This window comes from Propithecus coquereli, unplaced genomic scaffold (assembly GCF_000956105.1).
Source record: "Propithecus coquereli isolate 6110/MARCELLA unplaced genomic scaffold, Pcoq_1.0 Scaffold438, whole genome shotgun sequence".
NCBI classification, from domain to species: Eukaryota; Metazoa; Chordata; class Mammalia; order Primates; family Indriidae; genus Propithecus; species Propithecus coquereli.
In genome coordinates this window covers 196909-210367 of record NW_012150152.1, presented here as the reverse complement: position 1 = coordinate 210367, position 13459 = coordinate 196909, and the positions used below count along the sequence as shown (strand labels likewise).

The 13459-nt window shown below is 55.6% G+C and overlaps 3 protein-coding genes across 9 annotated transcripts in view; 2 read left to right on the top strand and 1 right to left on the bottom strand.

Moving 5' to 3' along the window:
- Positions 1-5657, top strand: part of GATAD2A (GATA zinc finger domain containing 2A) — a 101363-nt gene extending 95706 nt beyond the window's left edge. For 6 of the 7 annotated variants that reach the window (XM_012654133.1, XM_012654137.1, XM_012654131.1 and 3 more), the window contains 4 exons: positions 797-1095; positions 1666-1740; positions 2025-2220; positions 4396-5657. In XM_012654133.1, the coding sequence (XP_012509587.1) occupies positions 797-1095; positions 1666-1740; positions 2025-2220; positions 4396-4526 (701 nt within the window). In that variant the 3' untranslated portion in view covers positions 4527-5657. The remainder of the gene's footprint in view (positions 1-796; positions 1096-1665; positions 1741-2024; positions 2221-4395) is intronic. The other variant, XM_012654138.1, reaches the window with a different exon arrangement.
- A 4859-nt stretch (positions 5658-10516) lies between these two features.
- Positions 10517-11605, bottom strand: TSSK6 (testis-specific serine kinase 6). Its single transcript, XM_012653993.1, has one exon. It carries the CDS (start codon positions 11372-11374, stop codon positions 10553-10555), a length of 822 nt encoding a protein of 273 aa, XP_012509447.1. The 5' UTR covers positions 11375-11605; the 3' UTR covers positions 10517-10552.
- A 541-nt stretch (positions 11606-12146) lies between these two features.
- The window catches only part of NDUFA13 (NADH dehydrogenase (ubiquinone) 1 alpha subcomplex, 13), a 7910-nt gene continuing 6597 nt past the window's right edge, over positions 12147-13459 (top strand). Inside the window, exon 1 of the mRNA XM_012654093.1 lies at positions 12147-12298. Coding sequence (XP_012509547.1) covers positions 12205-12298 — 94 coding nt within the window. The 5' untranslated portion in view covers positions 12147-12204. The remainder of the gene's footprint in view (positions 12299-13459) is intronic.

Here is a 13459-nt window from a genome sequence, read left to right as displayed (position 1 = left end):
GACCTCTGCTTCTGCTGTCCTCCAGTCCTGTGTCACAGTCTGTAATGACCAAGAGCAGTTATGGCCCCTGAGTGCCGAACACAAAATAGGTGGGAACAAAATGCACACAGGCATGTGGACCCCTGCTCAGGTGGGTGCTTCCTATGTACTTCCCCAGTAAACCCTCGTGGCCGACCAGGGAGACCCCGTGTTCTGTCCCCCAGATGATGGGACCGAGGCACTACTGCTCACCTGGGGCAATGGGTGCAGCCTGGGCCTTGCAGCCTATGCCAAAGTGTGAGTCGTGCCCTGCCACTGCCCGGTCATGTGGTCCACAGGTCAGTCTGTCTCTCGGCCTCAGTTTCCTCCTCAGGACATGGAGTGGGGGTGCCCCCTCAGAAGAGTGAATCAAGTACCTCAGTACCCACAAGGCACTCACTGGGTGATCGTTGTCCTTGTTAACTCATTCAGTAGCTAGGGGACACGTCCCCATGAGATGGGGCCTGGTATGGCCCCAGCCTCCTAGGTGGATGCCTATTGTGTATAGGACAGAAAGCAAGAGAAGCTGAGCTGACATCACTGAGAGCCGAAGGGTTGATAGCAACGACACCCAATCCACGGGGTTTTCCAAATCAGTTCAGCCTCGGCTGGCACTGTGTCCACACAGCCGGATCATGACTGCAGACGGAGGTTCCGGCGCCTGTCCGGCCCAGGGCACTGCTCCGTGTCTGACATGTGGACTGGGCAGGGGCGAATGGGGGCCGTGACTATGGTGCCCTGTCCCTCTGACATGAGCCGCCTGTGTGTCTCCTTGCAGCAGGCAGGATGTCGGCCGCTGTTGTGCTGTCCCGGGAGCCCTACATGTGTGCGCAGTGCAAGACAGACTTCACGTGCCGCTGGCGGGAGGAGAAGGGCGGCGCCATCATGTGTGAGAACTGCATGACGACCAACCAGAAGAAGGCGCTCAAGGTGGAGCACACGAGCCGGCTGAAGGCCGCCTTCGTGAAGGCGCTGCAGCAGGAGCAGGAGATTGAGCAGCGGCTCCTGCAGCAGGGCACGGCCCCCTCGCAGGCCAAGGCTGAGCCGGCCGCCGCCCCACACCCCGCGCTGAAGCAGGTGAGCGGGGCTGTCTCCTCGGCAGCGCACTGTCCCTAGAAGGCAGGACATTTTGATGTTCTGTCCCCCACCCGGCTGTTCATCTGCCTGATTATTAACTGTGAGTCTAAATTGCACTTAATGGTGGCGTTGGACGACAAAAACACTAATTTGTAGTTTCTTTAGCTCGTGTAGCTTTCGCTCACAGTGTGCTGGCTGACGAGAGTACTGCTTATCTGAAAGGACTTTTCCGAAAGCCACATTGAGATAACCAAAGGGGCGTTTGGAAGAAATGTTCTAGCTAAATTAAGGAGAGGAGCAAGTTTGAAATCAAGTTTTTTGGTGTTTTTTTTTTTTTTTTTTTCCCTAAACTGCTTCTCACTCTGTTGACCTGAAGTTCCCTTTTGGCAATTTTTTTCCCCTTTGGACGTTGTTTGCAGTTCACTAAACATGTTTTCTCAAGATCCCCACCTGGCGTCCAAAGCCCTCGGGGGACGGGCCTGTCCTGTGGGGCTCACCTCCAGTCACCCTGGGTCCCCTGGGCCAGCCAGTGGACGGTGCTGACCTGGATTTCAACCCCCGTCTGTATAGGTCATAAAACCCCGGCGTAAGTTGGCGTTCCGCTCAGGAGAGGCCCGCGACTGGAGTAACGGGGCTGTGCTACAGGTCAGAACCGCGCTGGGCACCGGGAGCCTCGTGCCCCCACCGCAGCCGCGACCACACCGTTGCTGACTGTCACACTGCCTGTCTGTCTGTCTGTCTCTCTTCCCCCCTCCTCCCCCACCTCCTCCTCTCCCCCTTGGTGTAACTTACCTGTCTCCTGATTTTGGACTTTAGGGACCCCGTGTGGGTGGGAAGAGGTCAGCCAGAGCAAGGAGAGGCTGTGTGGAGCATCTCCCCCGCTGCTGCCCCTTCCCTGCGTGAGCCATCGCCCCCTCTCTCTACCGCAGGCCTCCAGCCAGCTGTCCCGGGGCTCAGCCACCACGCCCCGAGGTGTCCTACACACGTTCAGCCAGTCACCCAAACTGCAGAACGCAGCCTCGGCCACAGCTCTGGTCAGCAGGACGGGCAGGCATTCCGAGCGAGCCGTGGGCACTGGCAAGGGCAGCGCCGCCTCCAACTGGAAGAAGACGCCCCTCAGCGCAGGTGGGCAGCCTGCTTGGGTTCCCCCCTTCTTATCTTAAACAAAGACCATGCACGGCCTGCCCCCAAAATCACTTCCTGAGAGCAGCCACCTCAGACTCTGTGGTGCTCTCTCTCCTGTTGCTGACCAGGACACCCTGCTAAGTGATAGCCCTAAGTAGTTACCCGCCACCTCACTGTTGCCACCCTCTGCACCCAGGCTCTTGGCCCTTGACCCAAAACGTGGGGCAGACCTATCCCACTCTCTGTCTTAGACATGCCGGCTGCAGGGCAGAGCAAGAGCGAGGATGGTGGGGGCCCCAGGGCAGCGGCTGGGCTGTAACTGAAGTGGCCCCAGGCCCCTTGGAAGAGACAGCATTTGAGGAGCAAGCAGGGGAGGTGAATACCCTCAAGCAGGCTCAGTCAGCTGAGGCCCCACTGTCATCGGTATTGTCCCCAAGGCTGCTTGTTCTGTTTGTTTTTTTTTAATTTTCTCATTTATGTGCTAACATTAGGACGAAAGTTAAATATTTCTTGTGTGCACCAAAAAACGAGAAAGAGAAAGGTGGGCGGGAAGGGCCAAGCGTAGGAGATGGGTATCCTCTGGTAGAGGAAGCGAAGCATCCCTACGAGTTCCCAGCAGCCTGCGTCCCTGCAGGAAGAAGAGGCACCATCGTGAGGCAGACCCGGCAGCACTGGGGAAGCTGTGCAGAGCCTGAGAGCCTGCTGCACCTTCCGCTGCCCTGAGTTAGGGGTGTGCCGTCAGGCCAGCCTCAGCAGGGGAGGTTCAGGAAAGGGTAGGTGTGTTCCTCTGGGCAGCCTGGAGATAGAGCATGTTTCGATTCAGGCCAGCCAGAGGTACTTTCTGCTGGGCAGGTTTAAGGGACAGCTAAGAACTCATGGGCTGGTGGGAAGCTGCTTTTGTGAGAAATTTGAAAGCACATGAAATGAGAAGGAAAAGTCAAAAATGGGTATGCGCATGTGGACACAGTGGTGAACATCATCTTGAAACCATGCGGGTGTTTAGGGGTAAAGTTTGAAAGGGAATATGAAGGCATCAGTAGTTGCCGTGTCCGGTGGTCAGATTAGAGGGAAAAGTGTGATAGTTCAAAGCACCATTTTCCAAAAGAGTTCTGCCAGCACTCCCAATTACCTGGGGGGGTTCTCACCTGTGCTTTGAGGGGAACACTGGGCAGGACCCAGTTGCCAGGTTTCTGGAGCCAGCCTGGGTGACAGAGCGAGACCATGTCTCACAAAAAAAAGGATCTTTGTTGTTAAAAATTCTTGGCCAGGTGCGGTAGCTCATGCCTGTAATCCTAGCACTCTGGGAGGCTGAGGCGGGAGGATTGCTTGAGCTCAGAAGTTCAGGACCAGCCTGAGCAAGAGTGAGACCCGGTCTCTACTAAAAAGAAATAGAAAAATTAGCTGAGCATGGTAGTACCCCCTTGTAATTCTAGCTACACGGGAGGCTGAGGCAGGAGAATCGCTTGAGCCCAGGAGTTCGAGGTTGCTATGAGCTAGGCTGACGCCACGGCACTCTAGCCTGGGTGACAGAGCGAGACTCTGTCTCAAAAAAAAAAAATTCTTTGAAGGCCAGGCATGGTGGCACATGCCTGTAATCTCAGTGCTTTGGGAGGGCCGAGGCAGAAGGATTGCTTGAGACCAGGAGTTTGAGACCAGCCTGGGCAACACAGCAAGACCCTGTCTCTAAAAAAAAAAAAAATACTTCTAATGGCTGCGTAGTATTCCATCCTGCTTCATTGCCCTGGAGAGACAGTGTCTCACTATGTTGCCCAGGCTGCTCTCAAACTCCTGGCATCAAGCATTCCTCTGCCTCAGCCTCCCAGAGTGCTAGGATTACAGGTATGTGCCACCACACCTAGCCTGTTTTCCATTGCTCTAAATAGCACTGTGGCCAGCATCTTCGTTTCTGTAGCACACTTAGCTGACTGAATCTCTGTCACCCCACAGGCGGGATTACCTCCCCCGGCAGAGCCCGGGAATGGCCTCAAATTCTCATTGGTTCTGGGGCCTGGGATTCAAGACGTTGACAGCGGCTTAGTGTTGGCTTAGGGTTCATGGGTCTTTGATGTGTGTGTGGGTGGGTGCCAGGGTCTAGGTAGCAGCCTGTGCTCACTTGCTGGGTGCCTCCCCTGACTTGGGGGGCCATTGTGGCCTGTCACTCTTATTCTGTTGCAGGCGGGACCCTTGCGTTTGTCAGCCCAAGCCTGGCAGTGCACAAGACCTCCTCGGCTGTGGACCGCCAGCGAGAGTACCTCCTCGACATGATCCCGCCACGCTCCATCCCTCAGTCAGCCACGTGGAAATAGTGCGAGGCAGGCCCAGCGGAGGACAGGCTCCCTCCTCCCCCCACCTGGCCCCTGGTCTAGAAGTTCACGCTGCACCATCCTCCGCTCGTTCGGGAAGACACCGTGCTGACCCCAGAGGGCGCTGCAGAAGGGAGACCTGTATTCTTGGCTGCAAAGTCCAGGCGCGGTGTGGGGGCCTGTGCTGCCTCACAGGTGGACAAGGGTTGTGACTGGGGGACCTTTTCCCATGGGTTTTCTTCCTTTCTCTTTGCCTTTAGTTTGCCCGACACCAGCAGAAAAAGTGGACCTTGGGGGCTGGTCCTGCTCCTGGCCCCCGCGTTCAGCCCCCAGCAGGCGCGCGGGCAGCTTACCCTGGACACTGTGACAAGCTCGGGCGAGGCTGGCGCCCAGGGCTTCTGAACTGAGCGGGGCATTTTTCGTTTTTGTTTTTCCCCTTCTTAGCCTCCCAATCTCTGACTGCCTTCCTCCATGGCAATCTATAGGTCGAAAGTTTTTTGTTTTTTTTTTTTAAGTCGCCTCATAATGATGGAGTTAAAAGTAAACCGTGCAGACCCCAGGGTCCCTGTTGTGCACGGTGTTGTCCTGCCAGCCCTGTGTCCTGAAGGGTGGGCCACTGATGGCACCGTGGCCCTGGGCGGGACGAGCGGCCCGCCCCAGTTACTGACAGATGCAGGGGTGGCCGACAGCGTGGCTCCGGCCAAAAGCCTCCGTTGCTACTCCTTCCGGAGACCCTGGGACCTCCACTTAGCAGAAGAACAAACTGAAAGCCAGACCCCGCTGCGAGAACCAGGGATTCCAGAAGCGGTGAGCTGCCCACGGAGCCGGGAGAAGCGGGTTGAGTCGGCAATGCTGCCCAGAAGCCTGAGCTAGAAGTTGGGGGGCTGGGCTGTTGTGGAGTTTTTTGTTGTTGTGGTTTATTAAAATTTTTTCCTTTTCTTTTTATATTCATCTTGATGGACACAATTTTAAGCCACCCTGGCCTTGCTCCTGTCTGTTGAGCATGCCCAGGTGTGTCCGGGTGGGGAGGCGCAGTCTAGGTGCGTGGTAGCTGCCCCCAGACTCCAGGATTTCCGTTTGGGTCTAGTTTAGAACCTTCTCCTTAAAGCTGGGGGTTGCTGTCAGGGTTTGCTTTCAGGTTTTTTCTTTTTTTTTTTTTTTTTTTTTTACTCCCTTTAGAGGCTACAGAAATGTTTTTTAATGAAGGATCAGGTCTGCTTTTAGTTTTGTTTTTTTCCCCCTCCCACTCTTTAAAAATCAGTTCTGGTGAGGAAAGGCAGAAGCCGTCGTGTGTCTGCAGGCTTCAGGCCGGCGCAAGGGTGTCCCTTGTCCGCACATGCTGTGTGTCTCCACGAGGATGGGGTGGCACCAGTCCGCCGTTCCACTCCAGCCCTGGTTTTTCTATTGATGCAGTTAGGGACTTTAATTTAAAATCCTTCTTTGTAAGGCTGCTGCCTTCAGACACAACTGCTACAACATTCTAATAAAGGCTCATTTAACCCCTTGCTCCTGTTGTGTGAGTATCATCAGTCTGTAGACAGCATTTCTGACATGCAGTAGAAGGCCTACTTTTGGAAAACGTTCTCTTAAGTTTTTGTTGTGCAAAGCCCCAAGGTTCTCACTGATTTTTGTTCTGAGTGCATAACTTAGATGGGCTGAAGGAGGCGAGTGGAGGGTGGCTTTCATTCCAAAATCCAGGGATTTGGGGGAAGGGGGAAATTGATGTCTTTGTGGGGGGAGGGGAGGGTGTGTTTTTACACCAAAAAAATCAAGAGTATGCAAGCATTTCTATTCCTCGCATTTTTCTGTGTGCCTGGCAAATAAATACCTGTCTTATACGACCCTGAGCTCTTAGCCCTCTCTGTTCACTAACACGGGCCAAATCTTCCAACTCCTTCCAGAAGGAGTGCCCGGGCTGGCTTCTTCCAATTGAAAGCCCTCCCTGGTGACAAACAAACCTCAGTTCTGTGCAGTGACTTGGGATCAGGTGTCCGGGCAAAAGTCACCTCTGCCCGCCCCATTGTGAGGCGACTGGGTCTGTGACGAAAGGCCCAATCAGAGCCGCACCCGCAGGCCCCCAGCCCCAGCTCCCAGCCTCTCGCAGCCTGGCAGGCTGTTCTCTGGGCCTGTGGCTGTTGGATAGGCCTCCTGAGTGCAGCAGAGACGGCTGGGGCCCTGGCTTGGCTCTGCGGCCTTCAGCCCCACGTCCCCCAGGAATGTTGATCCCCATCAGGAATGACGCATACTGTGATGTAAACATAGGTTTTCTTTTTTTTTTTTTTTATGGGGCAAGAATGTGAGATGCCTTAATCTTCCCTTCATTTCCACTGTCTCAAATCCTACCCCATTTTTTTTTTTTAGTTCCTCTTTTGCAGTGTAACTTCCATAATAAGCCCCAAGTGGGCGGTTCTGTGATGAAATTTATGTCATTACAGGTGAAGGCATTATTAAGTACCTCTCGGTGTGGGGTGTGGACAAGCCAGGAAAGGATATTTATGGATGTTAAGGGGGTTCTACCAGCAGCAAAGCACACCCCCAGAACCGGACACCGACATGCTGGGGTCCTGTTCTCCCCCCAGAGCCCTGCCAGGACCTGGTCCTGTGAGCATGAGAATGTGGGAGTCCCCAGCCCCAAACAGTGATGGTTCTAACTGTCTCCTGTTACCTGTGGTGGGAGCCCCCAACGGCAACTGGAAACTTCCCAGTGTCGGCCACTCTGTGGACTGGGGTGGGGGCATCTCAGAGCTCACTCCTCCCGTTTGAGGGGATGGAGGACAGGATTGAAACGGCCAAGCGTCCATTTGGAGCCCCCCACTGCTCTGGCCACCCTAACCTCATCCTAGGGGACTCCACAGTGGCGTCAGGAACGCCACCTGACCAGGTCCAGAGTTGCTCTTGAGGGCTGGGATAGGCAGCATCCAGAGCAGCTTCTGGTCCTATCTGTACTTCCAGGACCTCGGTGAAGCAAGAGCTTGCCCCGGGGCAGAGGGGGTGATCAGTGCAGTCCCAGAGTCCCACACCCCACTCTCCTATTGGACAGAGGGTCACGGGAGAGTTTCCTATATAAACATTCTCATCTTGGGGTGCCCGGAATGGAAAGGATGGTCCTTGCTGCTCCTCCGTAGGGCTCTCTGATGCCAAGCTGCTGCACGTTACGTGAGCCTGCAGAACTTAGACTGAGCTTTTTTAAAAAGGACGGCTGACAATTTTATAATCCTTAACAAAGTGTAATAGTTGGTTACACTAGTGCAGGGTATTTGGGAAGGGGAGGGGTGGGGGGGGCAGGGAGGTTGTCACGTGTATTTATTGCGACTCTAAATCTTTGATAATAAAACAAATGTAAAAAAGGAAAATGCTTGCCACCAGAAGTTCCGATAAACAAAGAGGCTGCCATCAGTGGCTACCGTTGTGTCACGAGGGAGTTTAGACTGAAGGCTAATAAAGAAATGGATGACATGTGGACTGGACTTTTCTTTTGTCCCTGGGCCCTGGTTTTCCTGTATTGTTTTGTCCTAGCTTCTGGGGCAGTTTGGAGGGAAGCAAAGGATGGGCTGCACCTGCTTCTGGACGTGGTTTGGAACTCACTTCCCCAGGGCTGGCGTCCCCTCTGCTCTGGACCTCCATCGGAATCTGGGACTTTGTTGGGGGGTTGCGGGTCTCTTAGCCTTCACATAGCGGGGGGGTGTTCCCGGAGCAATTTTCAGTCTTGGCACCTCGACGAGTGTCTTTGCTGAAGGATGTGGTATTACAGATACGAGTTCTAAGCACAGATGGAGTCACCAGACTGGCCCCAAAATGAATGATTTCCTGGTGAAAATTTGTTTTCAGATATTGACAGTTTTCAACTTTATTCATAACTTTATTCCTGGGATCACTTCAGTGAATTCAGTGTGCATACTAAAACGTGACCCTGTTTTCCTAGGTGCTTTTTGTACTTATTTTTGAGGCATTCCTGCCTCCGGCCTGGGGGTGATGCCCTCCCCACACCTAAGGTGTGCCTGGTCTCACCTTGGCAAGGCACAGAGCTGCTAGAGGACACTGGTAGAAGTTGAACCCAAGCCTGTCCTGCCCCACCCTTGACATCCAGACTGTGTCCCAGGCCCCAAGACTGGCCTTGAGAAATGTTCTTACGGGCGTTTTTTCCTGGATTTGGCTCTGGCAAGCCTGTGTGCTTCCCTGCACCCAGGGTGGGGGTGGGAGGAGGCAGTGGGGAGCAAATCCAGTGGCCAGTCCTGGCGCATGGTCTCAAGTAGCTTCTGCTGGAAATGGGGCGACTACCCTCATCCCTGAGACCTTGTCCCCCTCTGAATTGAGACTTGAGTCCCTGGCCACAAGGTAGGTGGACTGCCTAGCCTCATCTGCTCCCACCCATTCGTCGCTGGGCAGAAGGCATGTGCCATGCCCAGGGCCCTGGAAATGTGGCACCTTGTGAGGAGGGCAAGGAGGGAAAGAACAAGGTGTCAGGGATGAAGTGACATTTTAGGCCAAGTCTGGAATGAAGAGAGGGGAAAAGTGTAGGAGCGTGAGCAGCCTTGTGCAAAAGCTTGCAGGTGGGCCCAAGCATGGCAGTGCCACTGGACTTGGGGCAGGGGAAGGAGGGAGGGTGTGGGTTTTATTCTAAGAGCCTTGGGAAGACTCTGGGCTCAGTCTTCTAGTGAGCCACGCCGTCTCCCAACTACCCCAGGATGGCTTCCTGCCCCCATTTTTCAGGTGGGGAGCTGGAGGCATGGCCCAAGTCAGGAGTGCTCCCCTTCTATTGTAAACCAGAGGGATCAGGTTTTCTATGGTCCCCCTACCATACACCTTTACCCCATGACATCCTCTCCCTCCTTCCCTATTCCAGCCACAGGAGCTTCCTGGCCTTAAACACACCAGCTCTGTTCTTTCTTGGAAACACTGGGAATGCTTTCCCTCGGCCATTTCCAATGGCTGATTCCTTTCAGGGCCCAGCTCAAATGTCTCAGCTTAAAAGCTCCTCCTTGGACGCCTCCCACCCCCACCTGACATTTAGCACAACTTACAGTTATTTCCGCATCATTGTTTCATTTTACTTGACTTTTCACTTGCCTCTTCACTTGCCTCCTCCTTGGGGGCAGGGATGGGCCCAAGCCTCTTCACTGAGTTCCACGGCCTGGCACACAGCAGGTGCTCAAGAAATGCATGAGTATGTGAACAAACAGAGGACTGAATGAACCAGCTTGTGGGCTGACTCACGGCCGACCCAATACAAGGGGCCCTCAGCAAAAAGGGCTTCCACAACCCTGACCCCACTTCAGCTAGATCTGGGTTCAAATCCCAGCTGTGTCTTTGGGCAAGAGACATCTGTGTGCCTCAGTTTCCTCATCTATAAATGCTCAATGTACTTGGAGACAGACAGCCCCCGCTCCCGCTGTTCTATCCTTCAACACTTGGGTGTGGCAGAGAGGAGTGATGGGGTCCAGTTGCATCCCCTTTTCACAGTGCCATCAACGACCCCGGGACACTAGGTCCGGGTTCGAATCCTCCCAACTCCCTCCAGTCCTGGAGCAAGAACCTCAACGTGCCTGACTCTAAAATGGGAGACGCCCCCCCCTAGCCTTCTTCCCACCCCACTCCATAAAAGGAAGCCAACACTAGGGCCAGGTGCGAGGAAGAGCGAGTTTATTGCAGGTCCCAACGGGGAACCTGGCACCCACGGCTGGCTGGGGAGGGCCGACCTCTGCGCAACTCCAGGCGGCCACCTCCCGCCGCGTGGCAGTCGCTTGTTCCTCGTAGGCGCAACGCTTCCGTCTCCTCCTCCCGAACCGCCCCTCCCGGGGTCTTCTCTCCGGGAATCGAGGTTGCGCATGCACCCTGCAGCTCTCGGGATGGCGGAGGAGGATCCAGATTCGGAACCCGAGCAACTGAGGCCCCCGCCGGGGTGGGGGAGGGAAGGGGAAGAGCGCGTGCGCAGCAGCGCGCGGCAGCTTCGCGGGTTTCCCGAAGCCACCTCTCGCGCGTGCGCCGCGCTGGCTCCGCGCCCGAGGCAGCGGGAATGGGACCCTGGGCTGCTAGCCCGAGTCTCCCGCGCGCAGCCAACTGTTGCGCGTCACCTGGCCTGCCGAGGGCCTGGCTGACGGGCTGAACTGCAGCAGCTCGGCGATCAGGGCCTTGCAGCGCTCGGAGAGCTCTAAGCCGTCGGGGTAGAGGACCCCGCGCTTCTGGCGCCGGGGCAGGCCGGCGATGTCCGAATCGTCGAACGGCATGCACCCGGTGACCATGACGTAGAGCACGACGCCCAGGCTCCACACGTCATACTTCTTGGGGTCGTAGGGGATGCCCAGGAGCACCTCGGGCGACGCGTAGGCGGCCGAACCGCAGTAGGTGGTGCTCAGGTCTGGGTAGCCGTGCGCTTGGCGGCCGAAGCCGAAGTCCGTGAGCTTGACGCGGCGCTCGTCAGGGCTCAGCAGCACGTTCTCGCACTTGAGGTCGCGGTGCACCAGGTGGTGATCGTGCAGGTAACGCACAGCGCCGGCGATCTGCGCGAACAGGTCCCGCGCCTGAGCCCCAGGGATGCGCCCGTTTCGCTGCACGGCCTGCAGCAGGTCGGTGGCGGCGGCCTCCATCACGATGTACAGCTTACCGTTGCACACCTCGATAAACTCGAAGACGTGCACGATGTGCGGGTGCCGCACGCCCCGCAGGATGGACAGTTCGCGGGGCAGGAACTTGTTCACGAAGTCTGGCGGCGCGCGCCGCCTGTCCACCACCTTGATGGCCACCGTGCCTTTGTACTTCTTGGACGTGGCCACCTTCACCTTGGAGTAGCTGCCCTCTCCTATCGTGCGGCCCAGCTTATAGCCGAGTTCGCTCAGAAGTTTGTCGCCTGACATGGTGGCGCCTGGGGTGCGCGGGGAGCAGGAGGCGGCTGCTGTCGGGGGGGCGGCCGGACTCCGATCTCGGGCCTAACCCATGGCGCTTGGCATCTGCACACCCGCACCCCCATGTGCCCACTCCCGGGCCCCCGCCGCTGCGGCGCCTTTTATTACCTTGGTAACAATTTCTGCCTTGTGAAGTGACCGTGGGCGTCACTCAGCGTCGGGTGGGGGTCCCCTAGGCTCCCCAAGCCCCTCATGCTTTGTGACTCATAATCGCCCTGAATGGTCAGTTTCCGATGAGAGGCCACTAGCCAGGGGTACCGACCACCACAGGGGAGCACAATCCGTTCCTGGGATTGGGGTGCCTCCTCGTGAGTCCGAATTGGAGCAGTAGCGGCCCCTCAACTTCAAATACCCAGCCCTTGACTATGTGGAGCCCCGGGCCTCCCGCAGAGCCCTCCAGGGTGGGGCCGAAAACGGAAAAAGGGGACGTAACTGCGGGATCTGGCTCCCTTGGAGCTCTGGGTTTACGACTGCCTTGTGCATCACCCCTGAGGGAAGGTGACCACAAGGGCTTTCAGTGCAAGGACCAGGGCGCCCCTGCGACTGAGTCATACCCTATCTGGGGGAGCAGGAAATAAGGACTCTTTGGCCGCAGCCTGGCTGCGCAGTAGGTCTCAGGCCCAGCCACACGAGCTCTCCCCTACCGTCGGGTGGTCACACCAGCGCCCCCTCAGGTTCCCAGCGAAGGGCGACCTTCGCCTGTGCTTCCGCCACGCTTATCATGGCGGCGGCGGTCGTCTACGTCACTTCCTTCCGTGCCGGAAGTGTGGGGTCGTGCGAGCATGGCGGCGTCGAAGGTGAAGCAGGACATGCCCCCTCCAGGGGGCTATGGCCCCATCGACTACAAGCGGAACTTGCCCCGTCGAGGACTGTCTGGTCAGTGCCGCCCCGCGCCGGAGTCTCAGGGTCTGGGCTCTCGGGGCTCTGCGGCGGGGGCGGGGCGCCGGCGACGCGAGCGGGCCTCAGTTTCTCCCGCCGTGTGACAGGAGGCGAAGCCCCGGGATCCCCTTCAGTAATAACTGTAAGGATAACGGCATTTGTCAAGCGCTTACTAAGCTCTTTGCTCCCTTTTCGTAACAGCCCAGGAGGTAGGTCCTGTTAATTATTCCCATTTTCCAGTGGGTTAAAGTGAGGTTAGCAGAGCACGCGACCTAGCCTTCAGGCACCCTTGCATTTCACAGGTGGGGAAACTGAGGCCCGAGAGAGACTGCGACTCCCCCATAGTCACCCACGGCAAGGCTGAGGCTGAAACCTGGATCCGGAGGGGATAAGATGTTCTTTGCGGTGGCTTCTTGCTGGCAGCCCCCACCTTCAGGGTTCCCCAGTAATTCATATTCTTAAGGTTTTCAAATGTTTTAAGTAACGTTTTAAATTTTGTTGTTGGATTCATCACAGCAAAAATGTAATAGACGACATAAAAGGTGCACCCTTCCTCAGTATCCAGGGTTAACAGAAAAATACAAAATTTAAAACGTAATTTAAGGGTGAATACATTTGCCCTCATTCATTGAACTTTAAATTTAAAACCTGTGCATGTTATGCAAGTTATGCTTTAATTAAAAAAACAAAAAACAAGTGCATGGTAAATGAAAAATGTAATAATTCAGGCAGTAGAAAAATCACTTGTCAGGTGAAAACTTACATCCTCCCCAGCCCTTTCTTGGTTTTCTTAGATCCTAGAACTGAGATTGGCAGACTTTTTCTGTAAAGGACCAGATAAATATTTTAGGCTTTGCAGGTCAGAAGGTCTCAGACAACCGTTTATGTAAATGTGTTCTTGCCCTCAGGGCCATACAAAATAGGCTTCAGGCTAGATCTGGCCCAGGAGCCCTTGACTCCTGTCCTAGGACACACTGAAGGAATGTGTTCTGAGTGTCCTCATTTTTCTTGAGGTGTAACTTAACACCTGGGCAAGCGCACCCCCTCAGGTGTGCACCTGTATGACCTGCAATTAGATCAGGCAGGAGGATCCCAGCCCCGGGGGTGCCTTGGGTTTTCCCCCTTGCAGCATCTCTCCTTTTTTTTTTTTAATTTATT

Excerpts from the sequence above, each read along its gene's own strand:
- TSSK6 (XM_012653993.1), bottom strand. The coding sequence starts at position 11,374 with ATGTCAGGCGACAAACTTCTGAGCGAACTCGGCTATAAGCTGGGCCGC.